The sequence below is a fragment of the Sphaeramia orbicularis genome, chromosome 11, assembly GCF_902148855.1.
Source record: "Sphaeramia orbicularis chromosome 11, fSphaOr1.1, whole genome shotgun sequence".
Classification (NCBI taxonomy): Eukaryota; Metazoa; Chordata; class Actinopteri; order Kurtiformes; family Apogonidae; genus Sphaeramia; species Sphaeramia orbicularis.
In genome coordinates, this window is record NC_043967.1 from 13,101,161 (window position 1) to 13,114,009 (window position 12,849).

The 12,849-nt window shown below is 36.9% G+C and overlaps 1 protein-coding gene across 1 annotated transcript; it reads right to left on the reverse strand.

The window, feature by feature from the left end:
- Positions 1 to 744: 744 nt before the first annotated feature.
- On the reverse strand, positions 745 to 6,363 carry il6 (interleukin 6 (interferon, beta 2)). The gene is made up of 5 exons (XM_030148064.1): positions 6,301 to 6,363; positions 6,016 to 6,215; positions 3,976 to 4,074; positions 3,743 to 3,886; positions 745 to 972 (listed from the first exon to the last, which is right to left on the reverse strand). The coding sequence occupies exons 1-5, from the start codon at positions 6,314 to 6,316 to the stop codon at positions 745 to 747; spliced, it is 687 nt and encodes a 228-aa protein (XP_030003924.1). The 5' UTR covers positions 6,317 to 6,363.
- Positions 6,364 to 12,849: the final 6,486 nt, after the last annotated feature.

The window sequence follows — 12,849 nt, forward strand, 5'->3', positions numbered from 1 at the left end:
CACCAGTCAGTGTTATATGGAAATATGACTGGTGAAGGAGTTAGAAACATAAAATAAGATAATATTATTAGTTTATTATTTTTATTAGTGTGTTATTATTTATTAGTTTATTATTATTAGTTATTAATATTATTAATAAACATTTGAAAAAAGATGTACAAAAAAGATTAACACATGAATTTGACATTTTGCCCTCTCTACCATAGAACACATGCAAATGATTCAGTTTTCCAGCAACTCAGACTTTGAAAAGCAGTTCCGCAATGAATGCAAGTGTTGTAAGATGTGGAAAAAGGAAACTACATTTTTATTTTTGTGATGACTGTCTTTATTTTATTATTTCAAGTCTCATTGGGAATGTCCTTTTAGAACACATCACTATTAACAGCAAAATAAATTACAACCTTTGTAAATAAATATTACTAACAAAACAGATTGCTAACAATGCTGTCAACAGATAGAAATGTTGAGCAGTAACGTGTACAGATTCATGAACCATAACTTTATCATGACAAATAAATAATTTATTCAAGTATAAATAGATAAAATAACTTTAAGTAGTGGGTGTTCAAGTCTGCAGATAAACAAAGCATACATAACATTTGTTAAACCCACTAACACTTGTGCTTGGCACCAGACACTGGTTTCCCCTTAAAAGCAAATATGTTTCTAAATAAATCATTGTCAATATCCAATTTAAGTGATGGAGATTTTCTTTCACAACTGCCACATCATTATCATTCATCAATTCATATTAGGGATACTAACTGACGTCACTGTTCCGAGCAAATACCCTTTAGCCATCTCCTTTTTCCTGATGCTGAGCTGTGCGCTGCGCAGGAACTGGTGGAGTTTGCGCAGGATGTTGTGTGCCACCATCTTTCTGTGGAAACTGTCAAGGTTGTTCAACTCCTTCAACAGCTGCTCCTCCTGGCTGCTGGTGAGCATGGTGGCCCTGTCCGGTCTCTTCATCTGCAGGATAAAGTAGGATTTAACTTGGGCAGACATTCAAAGTCTTTCACAACAAGCATAAGCTTAGATATATATGGAATAGCAAAAAAGAAAAGAGACACAAGACTTTTATGTGTAATAAGGTTAGTCACATATCATTAGCCTCATAGCATAAGTCATACACTATATGGACAAAAGTATTGGGACATGTTGAATCAATCCATCCATCCATCCATCCATCCATCCATCCATCCATCCATCCATCCATCCATCCATCCATCCATTTACTACGGTTTATCTGGGGCTAGGTCACAGAGGCAACAGTCAAAGCAGGGATGCCCAGACTTCCCTCTCCCCAGACTCCTCCTCTAGCTCTTCTGGGGGGACCCAGAGGCGTTCCCAGGCCAGCCGAGAGACATAATCTCTCCAGCGTGTCCTAGGTCTTCCCCAAGGTCTCCTTCCAGCGGGACATGCCCGGAACACCTCCCCAGGGAGGCGTCCAGGAGGCATCCGAAACAGATGCCTAAGCCACCTCAGCTGACCCCTCTGGATGTGGAGGAGCAGCGGCTCTACTCCGAGCTCCTCCCTGGTGACTGAGCTACTCCCCCTATCCTTAAGGGTGCGCCCAGCCACCCTATGGAGGAATCTCATTTCGGCCCCTTGTATCCGGGATCTTGTCCTTTTGGTCATGACCCAAAGTTCATGACCATAGGTGAGGGTAGGAACGTAGATTGACCAGTAAATCGAGAGCTTCACCTTTCGGCTCAGCTCCTTCTTCACCACAACTGACCGATACAATGTCCGCATCACTGCAGACGCTGCACCGATCCGTCTGTCAATCTCACGCTCCATCCTTCCCTCACTCGTGAACAAGACCCCAAGATACTAAAACTCCTCCACTTGGGGCAAGGACCCCCCACCGACCCGGAGAGGGCAGACCAGCTGTTTCCAGTTGAGAACTATGGTCTCAGATTTGCAGGTGCTGACCCTCATCCCACTCGCTTCACACTCTGCTGCAAACCGCCCCAGGCCACGCTGAAGGTCCAGGTTTGATGAGGCCAACAGGACAACATTATCCGCAAAAAGCAGAGATGAAATCCTGTAGTCCCCAAACCAGACCCCCTCCGGCCCCTGGCTGCGCCTAGAAATTCTGTCCATAAAAATTATGAACAGAACCGGTGACAAAGGGCAGCCCTGCCGGAGTCCAACATGCACCCGGAACAGGTCTGACTTACTGCCGGCAATGCAAACCAGACTCCTGCTTTGGTCATACAAGGACCAGACTGCCCTTAGCAAAGGGCCCCAGACCCCATACTCCCAAAGAACTCCCCACAGGCTATCATGAGGGACACGGTCAAACACCTTCTCCAAATGGGTTGGGCGAACTCCCATGAACCCTCAAGCACCCGATGGAGAGTATAGAGCTGGTCCAGTGTTCCGCAACCAGGACGAAAACCGCATTGTTCCTCCTGGATCTGAGGTTCGACTATCGGTCAGACCCTCCTCTCCAGTACCCTGGAATAGACTTTCCCCGGGAGGCTGAGGAGTGTGATCCCCCTGTGGTTGGAGCACATCCTCTGGCTCCCCCTTCTTAAAAAGGCAATTATGCTATGAGGCTAACGATATGCAACAATCAAAATAATGTAGTTCCCTTAAAACCTCATGTTCCTCTATATATTTCTATTTCACTGTAACTTCCTGGTGCCTGAAATAGGTATTTTCTTTACATAAAATAATTTCTATCCTAAACTTACACAGAATTTGGTGGATAATATTCACAAGCAGAATACGGGAAAATGTTGACAGTTCACTTCATGTTAATAATAAGCACCAATGTCTAAATAAAACTTATGCCAATGACGGGAGGAACAAGGAATAAAAAAAGAGAACTCGTATATGAGGGGGCTTCAAAAAACTTTGTGGAAAAAGGACAGTTGGAAAAAACAGTTTAAGTTTTGATGTTTATATTTCAACATTATGGTCCATCTAGGTCAGGGGTGTCAAACATACAGCCCGTGGGCCAAAACCGGCCCACCAAAGGTACCAATCCGGCCTCTGGGATGAATTTGCAAAGTGTAAAAATTTCACTGAAGATATTAACAGTCTAGAGTGTTGAACTTGTTTTAGTTCAGGTTCCACATACAGACAAATAGTGATCCCAAGTAAAATAACAGCATAATTACCAATAAATAATGACAACTCCAAATTTGTGAATTTATGAAAATATGTACATTAACAAATTATCCTTTCACAGTAAATTGTGAATAACCTGAAATGTCTAAAGAAAATTGAGTGTAATTTTAAGAATATTCTGCCTGTCTATTCCGTAATGCACATGATAAATTAGGGTATAATATTGTTCAAATTGCACTTATTTTTCTTTAAAAAATTCATTTTTTTCAGGTTATTCACATCTTTTTTTATGCTGATAGTTTGTAAATGTATATATTTTCATAACTGAATGTTTTGTTTTGTTTTTTCAGTATAACAAAGAGAGAATTTTGGACTTGTCATTATTTATAGGCTCTTATGGTATTATTTTACTAGTTCGGCCCACTGGAGATGAAATTGAGCCAAATGTGGTCCCTCAAAGAAAATGAGTTGGACAACCCTGATCTGGGTCCAAACACCAACCTTTAAGTCCATCTGTGTAAAACTGAGGCCATGTGATTTAAACCATGTTTAAGTTATGTTCCCCTTATATGACATTTGAGCAAATATAGTAAAGATAATCAGACAGTCTCCTACAAACAGCTCAGGTTAGTTTAACCACAGAGTATGTGAAGCCCACCTTTTCTGTGACCTTCTCAATCAAAGGGTTGATGGACACTTTGACCCTGGACAGGACGGAGCTGCTTGGGTACTCCTTCTCCACATGTTTGAGGAGAACTCTGTAAACACGCAAGCCATCAACCAGCCTGAGGAGACAATCCTCCTGGACAGAAGAAGAACAAAGTGCACATCAAACATCTGAAGAGTCCTCAATGCACTGGATTTAGTCACGGACACAGACAGTTAGCCTACCATGCTGAAGTTGGACCTAGGGCAGTTTTGAGGAAGTGATGAGATTCTGTAGTTGTCCAGAAGATGATACTGCATCACACCTAAGAACTCTTTTTTAAACTGAAAGTGAAAGAAAGGAGATAAAGGAGATCACAAATGCAGTTTGCTTTGAATGTGGACCTCCTCTAGATTAAAAGTAAGGGTACGGCTGTGACATGAGGGGACACTGTACCCAGTTCTCCATGATCCCACATGGAGAATGTGAAACAGATTAAGCAGAAACAAAATAGGGTAAATTTTCTCCCCAAGAACAGACTTTGTTTAACCCATAAAGACCCAAACATCCACCCCTGACCAAAAGTATCTACTCATCTAAAATATTAGTAACTTCTGATCCATTAACCCTATCAATACATGTAAATAATTGGTGTAAAATACAGTTTGTCATTTTTTCATGATCATCATTTGGACGTTCAGAAGCTCCATAGTGAAAGTGGAAACACCATCATCTTCTACAACATTGATTCCCCAGTAAAACCCATGGAGTTGGATCAATGACAGTGGATGGAAACACTTAGTTTTACACTCAGTTATTAATATCTTTGCTGAAAAAGTCCTTTTTTTTCATAATTTTTCTGTTTCTGTTATAAAAAACCACAACTTTTTTCTTAGCTTTTATGTACATCTACATGATCATTGAATTAAATATAGGAATATACTTGATTTTCACTGGAAAAAATGCAGGGGAAAATATTATAATAAATGGTGATGAATCACTTAAGAAAGGTTAAATAGACAGAAAATATCATTTGGGAACTGGAGTCTTTATGGGTTTAAAATTTTCAGATTGGTTGATTGAATGAAAGTAATTTCTCAGACCAAATGCAGTGTTTCAGTTTTTAACCTCAAACCTCAAACTAACTTAGCAGTTAACCAGTGACTGTGTTTACATGCACACAAGTTATGACATACAAACAAATCTGCCTTCTCACTTCCCTGTTTACATTATAATACTAGTATCCTTGTTACTCATTACAGGTTTACAGCTTAAGATGAACATTTATTTCAGTAGATATTTCACTTTGGTTTATGGCAGATAAAGCTTTACATCTGTCAGGTTTGTCAGAACTGGGATAGGGTTGTATTCAGGATATGGTACTGACATAGAGAGGGAATTAAAGAAAAAAACATGTGATATATATACACAGAGAGAGAGAGAGAGAGAGAGAGAGAGAGAGAGAGAGAGAGAGAGAGAGAGAGAGAGAGAGAGAGAGAGAGAGAGAGAGGAGAGAGAGAGAGAGAGAGAGAGAGAGAGAGAGAGAGAGAGAGAGAGAGAGAGAGAGAGAGAGAGAGAGAGAGAGAGAGAGAGAGAGAGAGAGAGAGAGAGAGAGAGAGAGAGAGATTTTTATTTATATTTATTTATTTTTCATTTTTGTTGTTTTGATCATTTCTTTCCTGCTACTTATTATTATACTTGAATGGAGCAACTGTAATACCCAATAATTTCCACCTGATGTGCATGTAAACACAGTCAAGGTAGGTTGTATCATATTCCTAAAAAGTTTTGCAACCTTTGTCTTTGGTTGTTTTTTTTTTTTTATTGTTTTTTATTTATTTATTTATTTATTTTAGAGCCTAATCAAACAGACACACACTGCAGATTAATGATAAAGGTAATATGTCAAAATATTATAAGTAAAGCAGTGATGTGCTGGTACATATAACATGTGCATATAGCAAAACATGTCAACATTTTCATATATTTGTATACGTTTTACAATTGTCACTAAAATTCTATTCATATTATCTGTCAAAATAACAGAAGTTATAGTTTTTATTAACCATAAATACTTCTACTTTTATGCGTTCCAACACCATGACTTTACCTCGTACGTTCTGTGATATTATTTCAGAAGTTGAATCGGAACCATTTGTTGCTTCCTACTTTGTCTAAAATTTTAAGATCTGTAGCTCCAGAATTACATCAGCTGCAGGTGCTGAAGTAGAAAGGGTTCTAACCAACCCGGCCTCCCCTCACTAAGGAAATCTCATCAAACTCACCTCATCCTTGTGAAGATCAGTGGCATCCAGGATCAGTTTCAAATCCCTGGATTCGCTCAGAAGGTCCGAGGAGCCCCCCACCTCTTCCCCTTCACCTGAGGGGTCACCTGTGGGTCCGTCGGTGGGCATCTGTTCAAGCGGAGCCCCGGGGACACGCAGAACCAGAGTCCACAGCATCAACACACAGAGCCAAGGCCAGTCTGTGTAAAGGAGGCAGTGCATGGGTGAATGAATGAAGGAAGGAGGGAAAGAAAGAAAGAGGAAGAAAGACAGGAAACCACTTACTGAGTTTAGAGCCCATGACAGCTGCCGGTAATCCCTGGGAGAGTGTGGGGCCGTCGATTGTAGTAGGAGTTGACTTGTGTTGGAGATGGCCTCAGCCGTCATTTTTATATTCTTCAGAGCGACGGGATTTCCCAATACCATCCCAAAGCATCCGGGCAGGTTTGATGACTAATTAACCATGGATTTTTTTTTACAAATAGCCTCAAAAAGCTGATTAATTTCTACAAAGATGAGGTAGAATGTGAGAAATGTTATAATTTAGCAAGTGTTTCATTGGAATTATTAATCAGTTTATGCCATTAAAGAGCAATAAATTACTATTTTCTATTTGTGGATTAGGGAACTCTTCCTTCCCTTATGTGATTGTTCAAATCAGCAAAGTGAAGAAACCTCACAGAAAAAGGATATGACGTTGCAGAGAATAATGGTGAACGCACCTTTTAACAATAACATTCCTCTGTATTGGCACTATGTTACCCTCTTCCCAAACCATAGCAGAACGTTAAACTGGAAAACAGACACAATGAGCCAGAAGCAATTCCAGTTTCCAGGGAATCAGGGGTCAAAAGGACAATAGGTGTAAAGGTGATTACGTTCACATCCTTTGTAATAACAAAACTATCAGACAACCCCCCTTGTTACAGTGTCCATTCATTTTCACTTGTTATTTTCAACACTTATGACAGATAATTAATATTGGTATCTACCGTTCTACTTCTTTTTTTTTTTTTTAAACAAACTCCTCACTTAAAGCTAGAAGTATATTTTTAATTTTGTTTTTATTTCAGCCTTTTTGTCACTGAGTTACAGATAAATAAATGAGTGACTTAAATGGATATGAAATGGGTGATTTGAACAAACCCACAAAGATGAATTGGTTGAATTGGTCCACACTGGTAGGCAACTGGTGACACATAATCTTTATTCTTTGTTTCCCTTATCAGTCTTTTGTGTCTGTGTAATGAAATATTTCTGTGATTTAAAAAACCTAAAATGTCAGTATCCAAGATGTTTCACACAGCTTCTTCCTTTTTACAGTTATCTGTGGAGTGTGATCCTAGAACAGGGGTGTCAAACTCATTTTAGTTCAGGGGCCACATTAAACCAAATTTGATCTGCAGTGGGCTGGACCAGTGAAATAAGAACATAATAATATATAAATAATGTCAACTCCAAACTTTCCTCTGTGTTTTAGAGCAAAAAAAAGTAAAATTATGCGACGAAAATGTTCACATCTGCCAACTATCCTTTAAAACAATGTGAATAACATGAACAAACTGAAATTTCTTAAGAAAACTAAGTGCAAATTTAACAATATTATGTCTCAGTTTATCATTTAAACATGTAAATTACAATGTACAGATCACAGTGAATCAACAAACACTCAAAGCATTTAATAACAGGCAGAATATTGTTAAAATTACACTTCAGGCATTTCAGAATGCTTGTATTTGTTGAGGTGATTTGTGTATTTGTGACATGTTAGTTTGTTTTAGTGTAAATACAGTAAAATGACATGAAAATGTTTATATTTACAAAGGGAAAAATTTGTAGTTGTGAGTATTTATAGGTTATTCTGATAGTATTTTACTGATCCGACCCATCTGAGATTAAATTGGTCTGAATGTGGAACCTGAACTAAAAGATAATTTTTGTATTTCATAACTTCATCCCAGGATTGGACCCTTTGGCGGGCCGGATTTGGCCCCGGGCCGCATGTTTAACACCTGTGTCCTAGAAAGTATCACTTTTGTTTTATTTGAAATACAATGACATGGACAAGGTCCAACATATAAAACATTACATTAACCCTTTAAAAGAATTTCTAAATAGCTTACACTTAGATTATTGATTAGGTTGTAAACACAAATCATTAATAAATACTTACTAAAACAGTTTATCTATAACAATTGTCTATAACTGATATTTCTTTCTATCTATCTATCTATCTATCTATCTATCTATCTATCTATCTATCTATCTATCTATCTATCTATCTATCTATCTATCTATCTATCTATCTATCTATCTATCTATCTATCTATCTATCTATCTATCTATCTATCTATCTATCTATCTATTACTACCAGTTTCATGAATCAGTTCAAGTATGGTTAATGCTGCTAAATGTCCTTTTGTCAGTCGGAGGGTTAGACTGAATGAATGACCCCAATTTATAACTTACAAAAGGAACTACAAAGTGTCAAGACATCATTCATTTACATCTAAGTTCTATCATTTAACACTGTTGTTCAAAATCAGTGTCAGCGCGCAAATTGTGCAATTGGCAGAGGAAAACATGCAGTAATAATATGATATGTGAAATTGAATCACTGAATTAAAACAGAAGACAAGTGGTCTTTGGAAGAGTTTATGGACGATGACTTCACCAACAATTTTACGACAATATGATATCAATGATGCGACAAAATGAGAAAAATGTGAGTCACAAGGCAAGTTGATGTAAAAGATGCGATAAAGTCATAATGTCATAAGATCAAGATAAAACAATGTCACGAAAAACAGATTATTTTAGAGGTTTAGTTTAAGTTTTAATCTTTCTTCATTAATTCACTGTGTAAGTACGTATATCATAATAATTCTAGAGCTGAAGTCCAGTCCTGCTGTCTCTGGTTGCACCTGATGGGACCTCATTTCAAATTAACATCGCTTTACAGTCAATGGTAAGATACAAGTCATTTTTTAAATCCTGTTTGACTTCTCCCATCATTTACATGTGTGTTATTTGTCACCTTTACCAGATCATTTGCCAGTGTGTCCCTGTGACTCACTTGGATAGAACTGTCTGTCCTCCTGTCTGTCCGCACATCAGAAGCTCATAACTCATAAAGGGACTGTTATAATTGTCTTTTTCTCTGTTTTGAGTCACTGTGGATGTCTGTACAGCTTCTACATGACCAGACTGGAAGTGATTATCACCTCTTTTAACATTTTTTCACCTGCCACTCAAATAAAGTAACAACTACGAGGGCTGTTCAATAAGTTCATGGCCTCACCCAGAAATACTGGTTGTTATAATACAGGATGTTACATTCTTTCGTGATGGGATAGTGATGCTTGAACATCGATGGACCAAGTGCATTGCTGTAAATGGAGATTATGTTGAAAAATAAAATATAAATTATCAGTCTGTGTTGTTCTGTTCTGGGTGAGGCCATGAACTTATTGAACAGCCCTCGTATTTTTGTTGATGACACGTACCGCGTTTAATGACACTAAACCAGATGTTACTTTATTATGTTTACCAGAAATTGTGACTTTCTTGACGTGCAAAATAATGTTTTGAATTGAGAAATATCAATCAAATGGGATCAAAAAATTATTTGTCTCTTGTCATGGACTGGTCCCATCGAAGACATGGGAAGGGGTTGGGCGCTCTATTAATATACAAGAGTAGAGCTCTATGTTTGACTTACAAAGCACTGCTAACAATAATAAACCTGGTCCATATAAGTCAAATTATACTCATATTGCATAAAACACTCTTTAAACTTTTAAAATATGTTGTACCTGTTGTCATTACCCAAATTATAACAGTATTTTACCAGCTTCACATGGCTAAAAAATGTCCATTTAGCAAGTGCACTAGCTGTTAGCATGCTAATCTTCAAAAGTTTACTCAGTTTAGAACTGTTTAGAACAGGGGTGTCAAAGTCATTTTAGTTCAGGGGCCACATTAAGCCCAAATTAATCTCAAGTGGGCCGGACCAATAAAACAATAGTATAATAACTTGTAAATAATGGCAACTCCAAATTTTTCTCTTTGTTCTGGTGCAATCAAAATTAAATTATGAAAATATGTACATTTACAAACTATCCAAACAAAAATGATATGAATAACTTGAAAAAACTGAAATTTCTCGAGAAAAATAAGTGCGATTTTAACAATTTTAAACCTCAGCTTACCATTTATAAGTGCATATTACAGATTGGATCTACAAAGGCACAAAATATTTAAAAATCGGAAGAATAATGTTAAAATTTCACTTTCAAAATTTCAGGTTTGTCACATTTTATTGTTAAAGGATAGTTTGTAAATAATATTTTCATAATTTAATGTAAGTTTTAAACTAAAACCAAGAGAAAAATTTGGAGTTGTCTTTATTTACAGGTGTAATGTAATATTATGTTTTTCACATTAAACTAAGAAAATTTGGCGTCATTATTTGTAGGTTATTATGCTATTATTTTAGTTGAGATCACATTGTTCTGTATGTGGAACCTGAACTAAAACGAGTTCGACATCCTTGATTGTTAATATCTTATGTGTAATTTTTGGTCTTTGCAAATTCATCCCGTGGGCCAGACTGGAACCTTTGGCGGGCCGGTTTTGGCCCCCGGGCCGTATGTTTGACACCCCTGGTTTAGAACTTCAATTTTCTAACCATTATTTCTCATCAACTCACACAATTACTATGGTCCTTCTTTTCTAAACTCTCATAACAGCTGATTAATGATTTATAGTGTTAAAAAACTATTTAAAGCACTTTTAAAAGGATAGCCTATACTCTTTTTCTATCCAACATTCATACATTTTTCCTTGCTTCACCTGTTCTTTTACTAATAATTTTCCGCTGCTTTGACTCCTTGTATTAGTAGACCTAAAAAAAATAGAATTTAGTGGTTCAGAAATTTAGCATAATAATCATTAGTGTTTCAGACAACCACAATATTTTCATCTTTTCAATTTCCCCTAGAGCAGTTTTGAATATGAAAGTTTCCCTCTTTCTTGTGGGATTACTCAGGGGAAATTAAACTGGACAAGAGTCAAATGGGGCCAAATAGAGTCGAGTGGTTCTGGTCTCACTGTGCTGAGGATGTTGTAACAATGGGATTGTGTCCACTTTTTTGGGAGTATTTTAGTACTTTCAGAAGATGACCCTATAATTTATAATAGCTCAGTGTGGTTACAGAGTTGGTTTTGAGGTCATTAGGAAGTGCCAAGTGCATTCTCATGCCCCATCAGCGTTTTTAAAATGCACTCATGCAACCATTGCCCAAAAACTTGAAATCATTTTTTTTATTCCTATTTATACACATCAGTAATCACCTTTGACCAGGTGCCATGATTACATACTGAGTTCCAGTTACACTTGAAATATCAAGAATAAAGAGGTAAAAATATTTGATTCCAACTTTACAGTTAATAGTTTAGTTATTCACTTATCATGTTTGGTTTAGAAGAATGCTTGTTGGACCGGAAGCAGTAGTATAGACTTTCATTTCTGCTTTTTTGTGACTTTATAAAGTAATTCATTTTCTTACCACAAATGCCCGCAGATAACACACATCACCAACAAGTGGAAACCTTTTATTGTAATTGCAGTCAACTTATCTCATACAATGCCATTTCTAAATATTGAATAAACCCTTTAAAGCAGGGGTGTCAAACTCATTTTAGTTCAAGGGCCAGGCCAGATTCAGCTAAATTTAATCTGAAATAGGCTGAACCAGTAAAATAATAACATAATAATATATAAATAATGTCAACTCCAAACTTTTCTCAATGTTTTAGAGCAAAAAAAGTTAATGTACATTATGAAAAGGTTTACATCTACAAACTATCCTTGCAAAAGATGTGAATAACATGAACAAACTGAAAAAAAATAAGTATAATTTTAACTGTATTATGCCTCAGTTTATCATTTACACATGTACGTTATAACTTACAGATCACAGTGGATCTACAAACACACAAAACACTGAGTAACAGGCAGAATATTATTAAAATTGTACTTACTTCTCTTAAGACATTACAGGTTATTCACATTTTTTTTGGCAAAATTATACTTTGTTTCAGTGTAAATACATGAAAATACTTACATTTATAAAGAGAAACATTTGAAGTTGATATTATTTATATGTTATTATGATAGTATTTTACTGGTCCTGCCTACTTGAGACTGAATTGTTCTGATGTGGAACCTGAACTAAAGGATTGTTAACATTTTAGTGTACTTTTTGCATTTCACAAATTCATCCCAAGGGCCAGATTTGGCCCCCGGGCCGCATGTTTGACACCTGTGCTTTAAAGGCTTATTAAAATGTTTCAGTGCCTGATAAAGTGATTTGTCTCAGATGTGCAGCTGTGTAAAGTTTGTACTGAACTTTCTACTTTGTATTTTAAAAGGGGGTTTAGCATCTACTGCACTAAGCAGCTTGGACTGGATGCACATTATAATTTACTGCATGTTTTATTTTTCTTTTCTCAAATGGGATTTTACAGCAAAAATACCCACTCCATCTTTAAAATGTATTTCATTTTGTGAGTTTGTCTTCACCTTCGGTCCATCACACCCAGGTCTCATAGAGAACTGCATCCCAAAGTGATTCTAGTCCAAACCAGTCTGTGATGAGGCACAGACACTCCCCCAGATCAAGACTGACCTGATTACTCATCACTTATGTCAATGACCTGCTTTAGAACAGATTAATTACCCCATTTTTTCTTAGAAATTGTCCTACTAACCTTCCTTTTGCTCTCTCATCATTGTTTTTCTTCCTCTCGTGCTTCTGTTGAAATTCTTG

Excerpts from the sequence above, each read along its gene's own strand:
- il6 (XM_030148064.1), bottom strand. Across the intron at positions 4,075-6,015 it reads CTGATCTTCACAAGGATGAG|TTTAAAAAAGAGTTCTTAGG; the intron begins GTGAGTTTGATG and ends TTTCACTTTCAG. Across the intron at positions 3,887-3,975 it reads CTAGGTCCAACTTCAGCATG|GAGGATTGTCTCCTCAGGCT; the intron begins GTAGGCTAACTG and ends TCTTCTGTCCAG.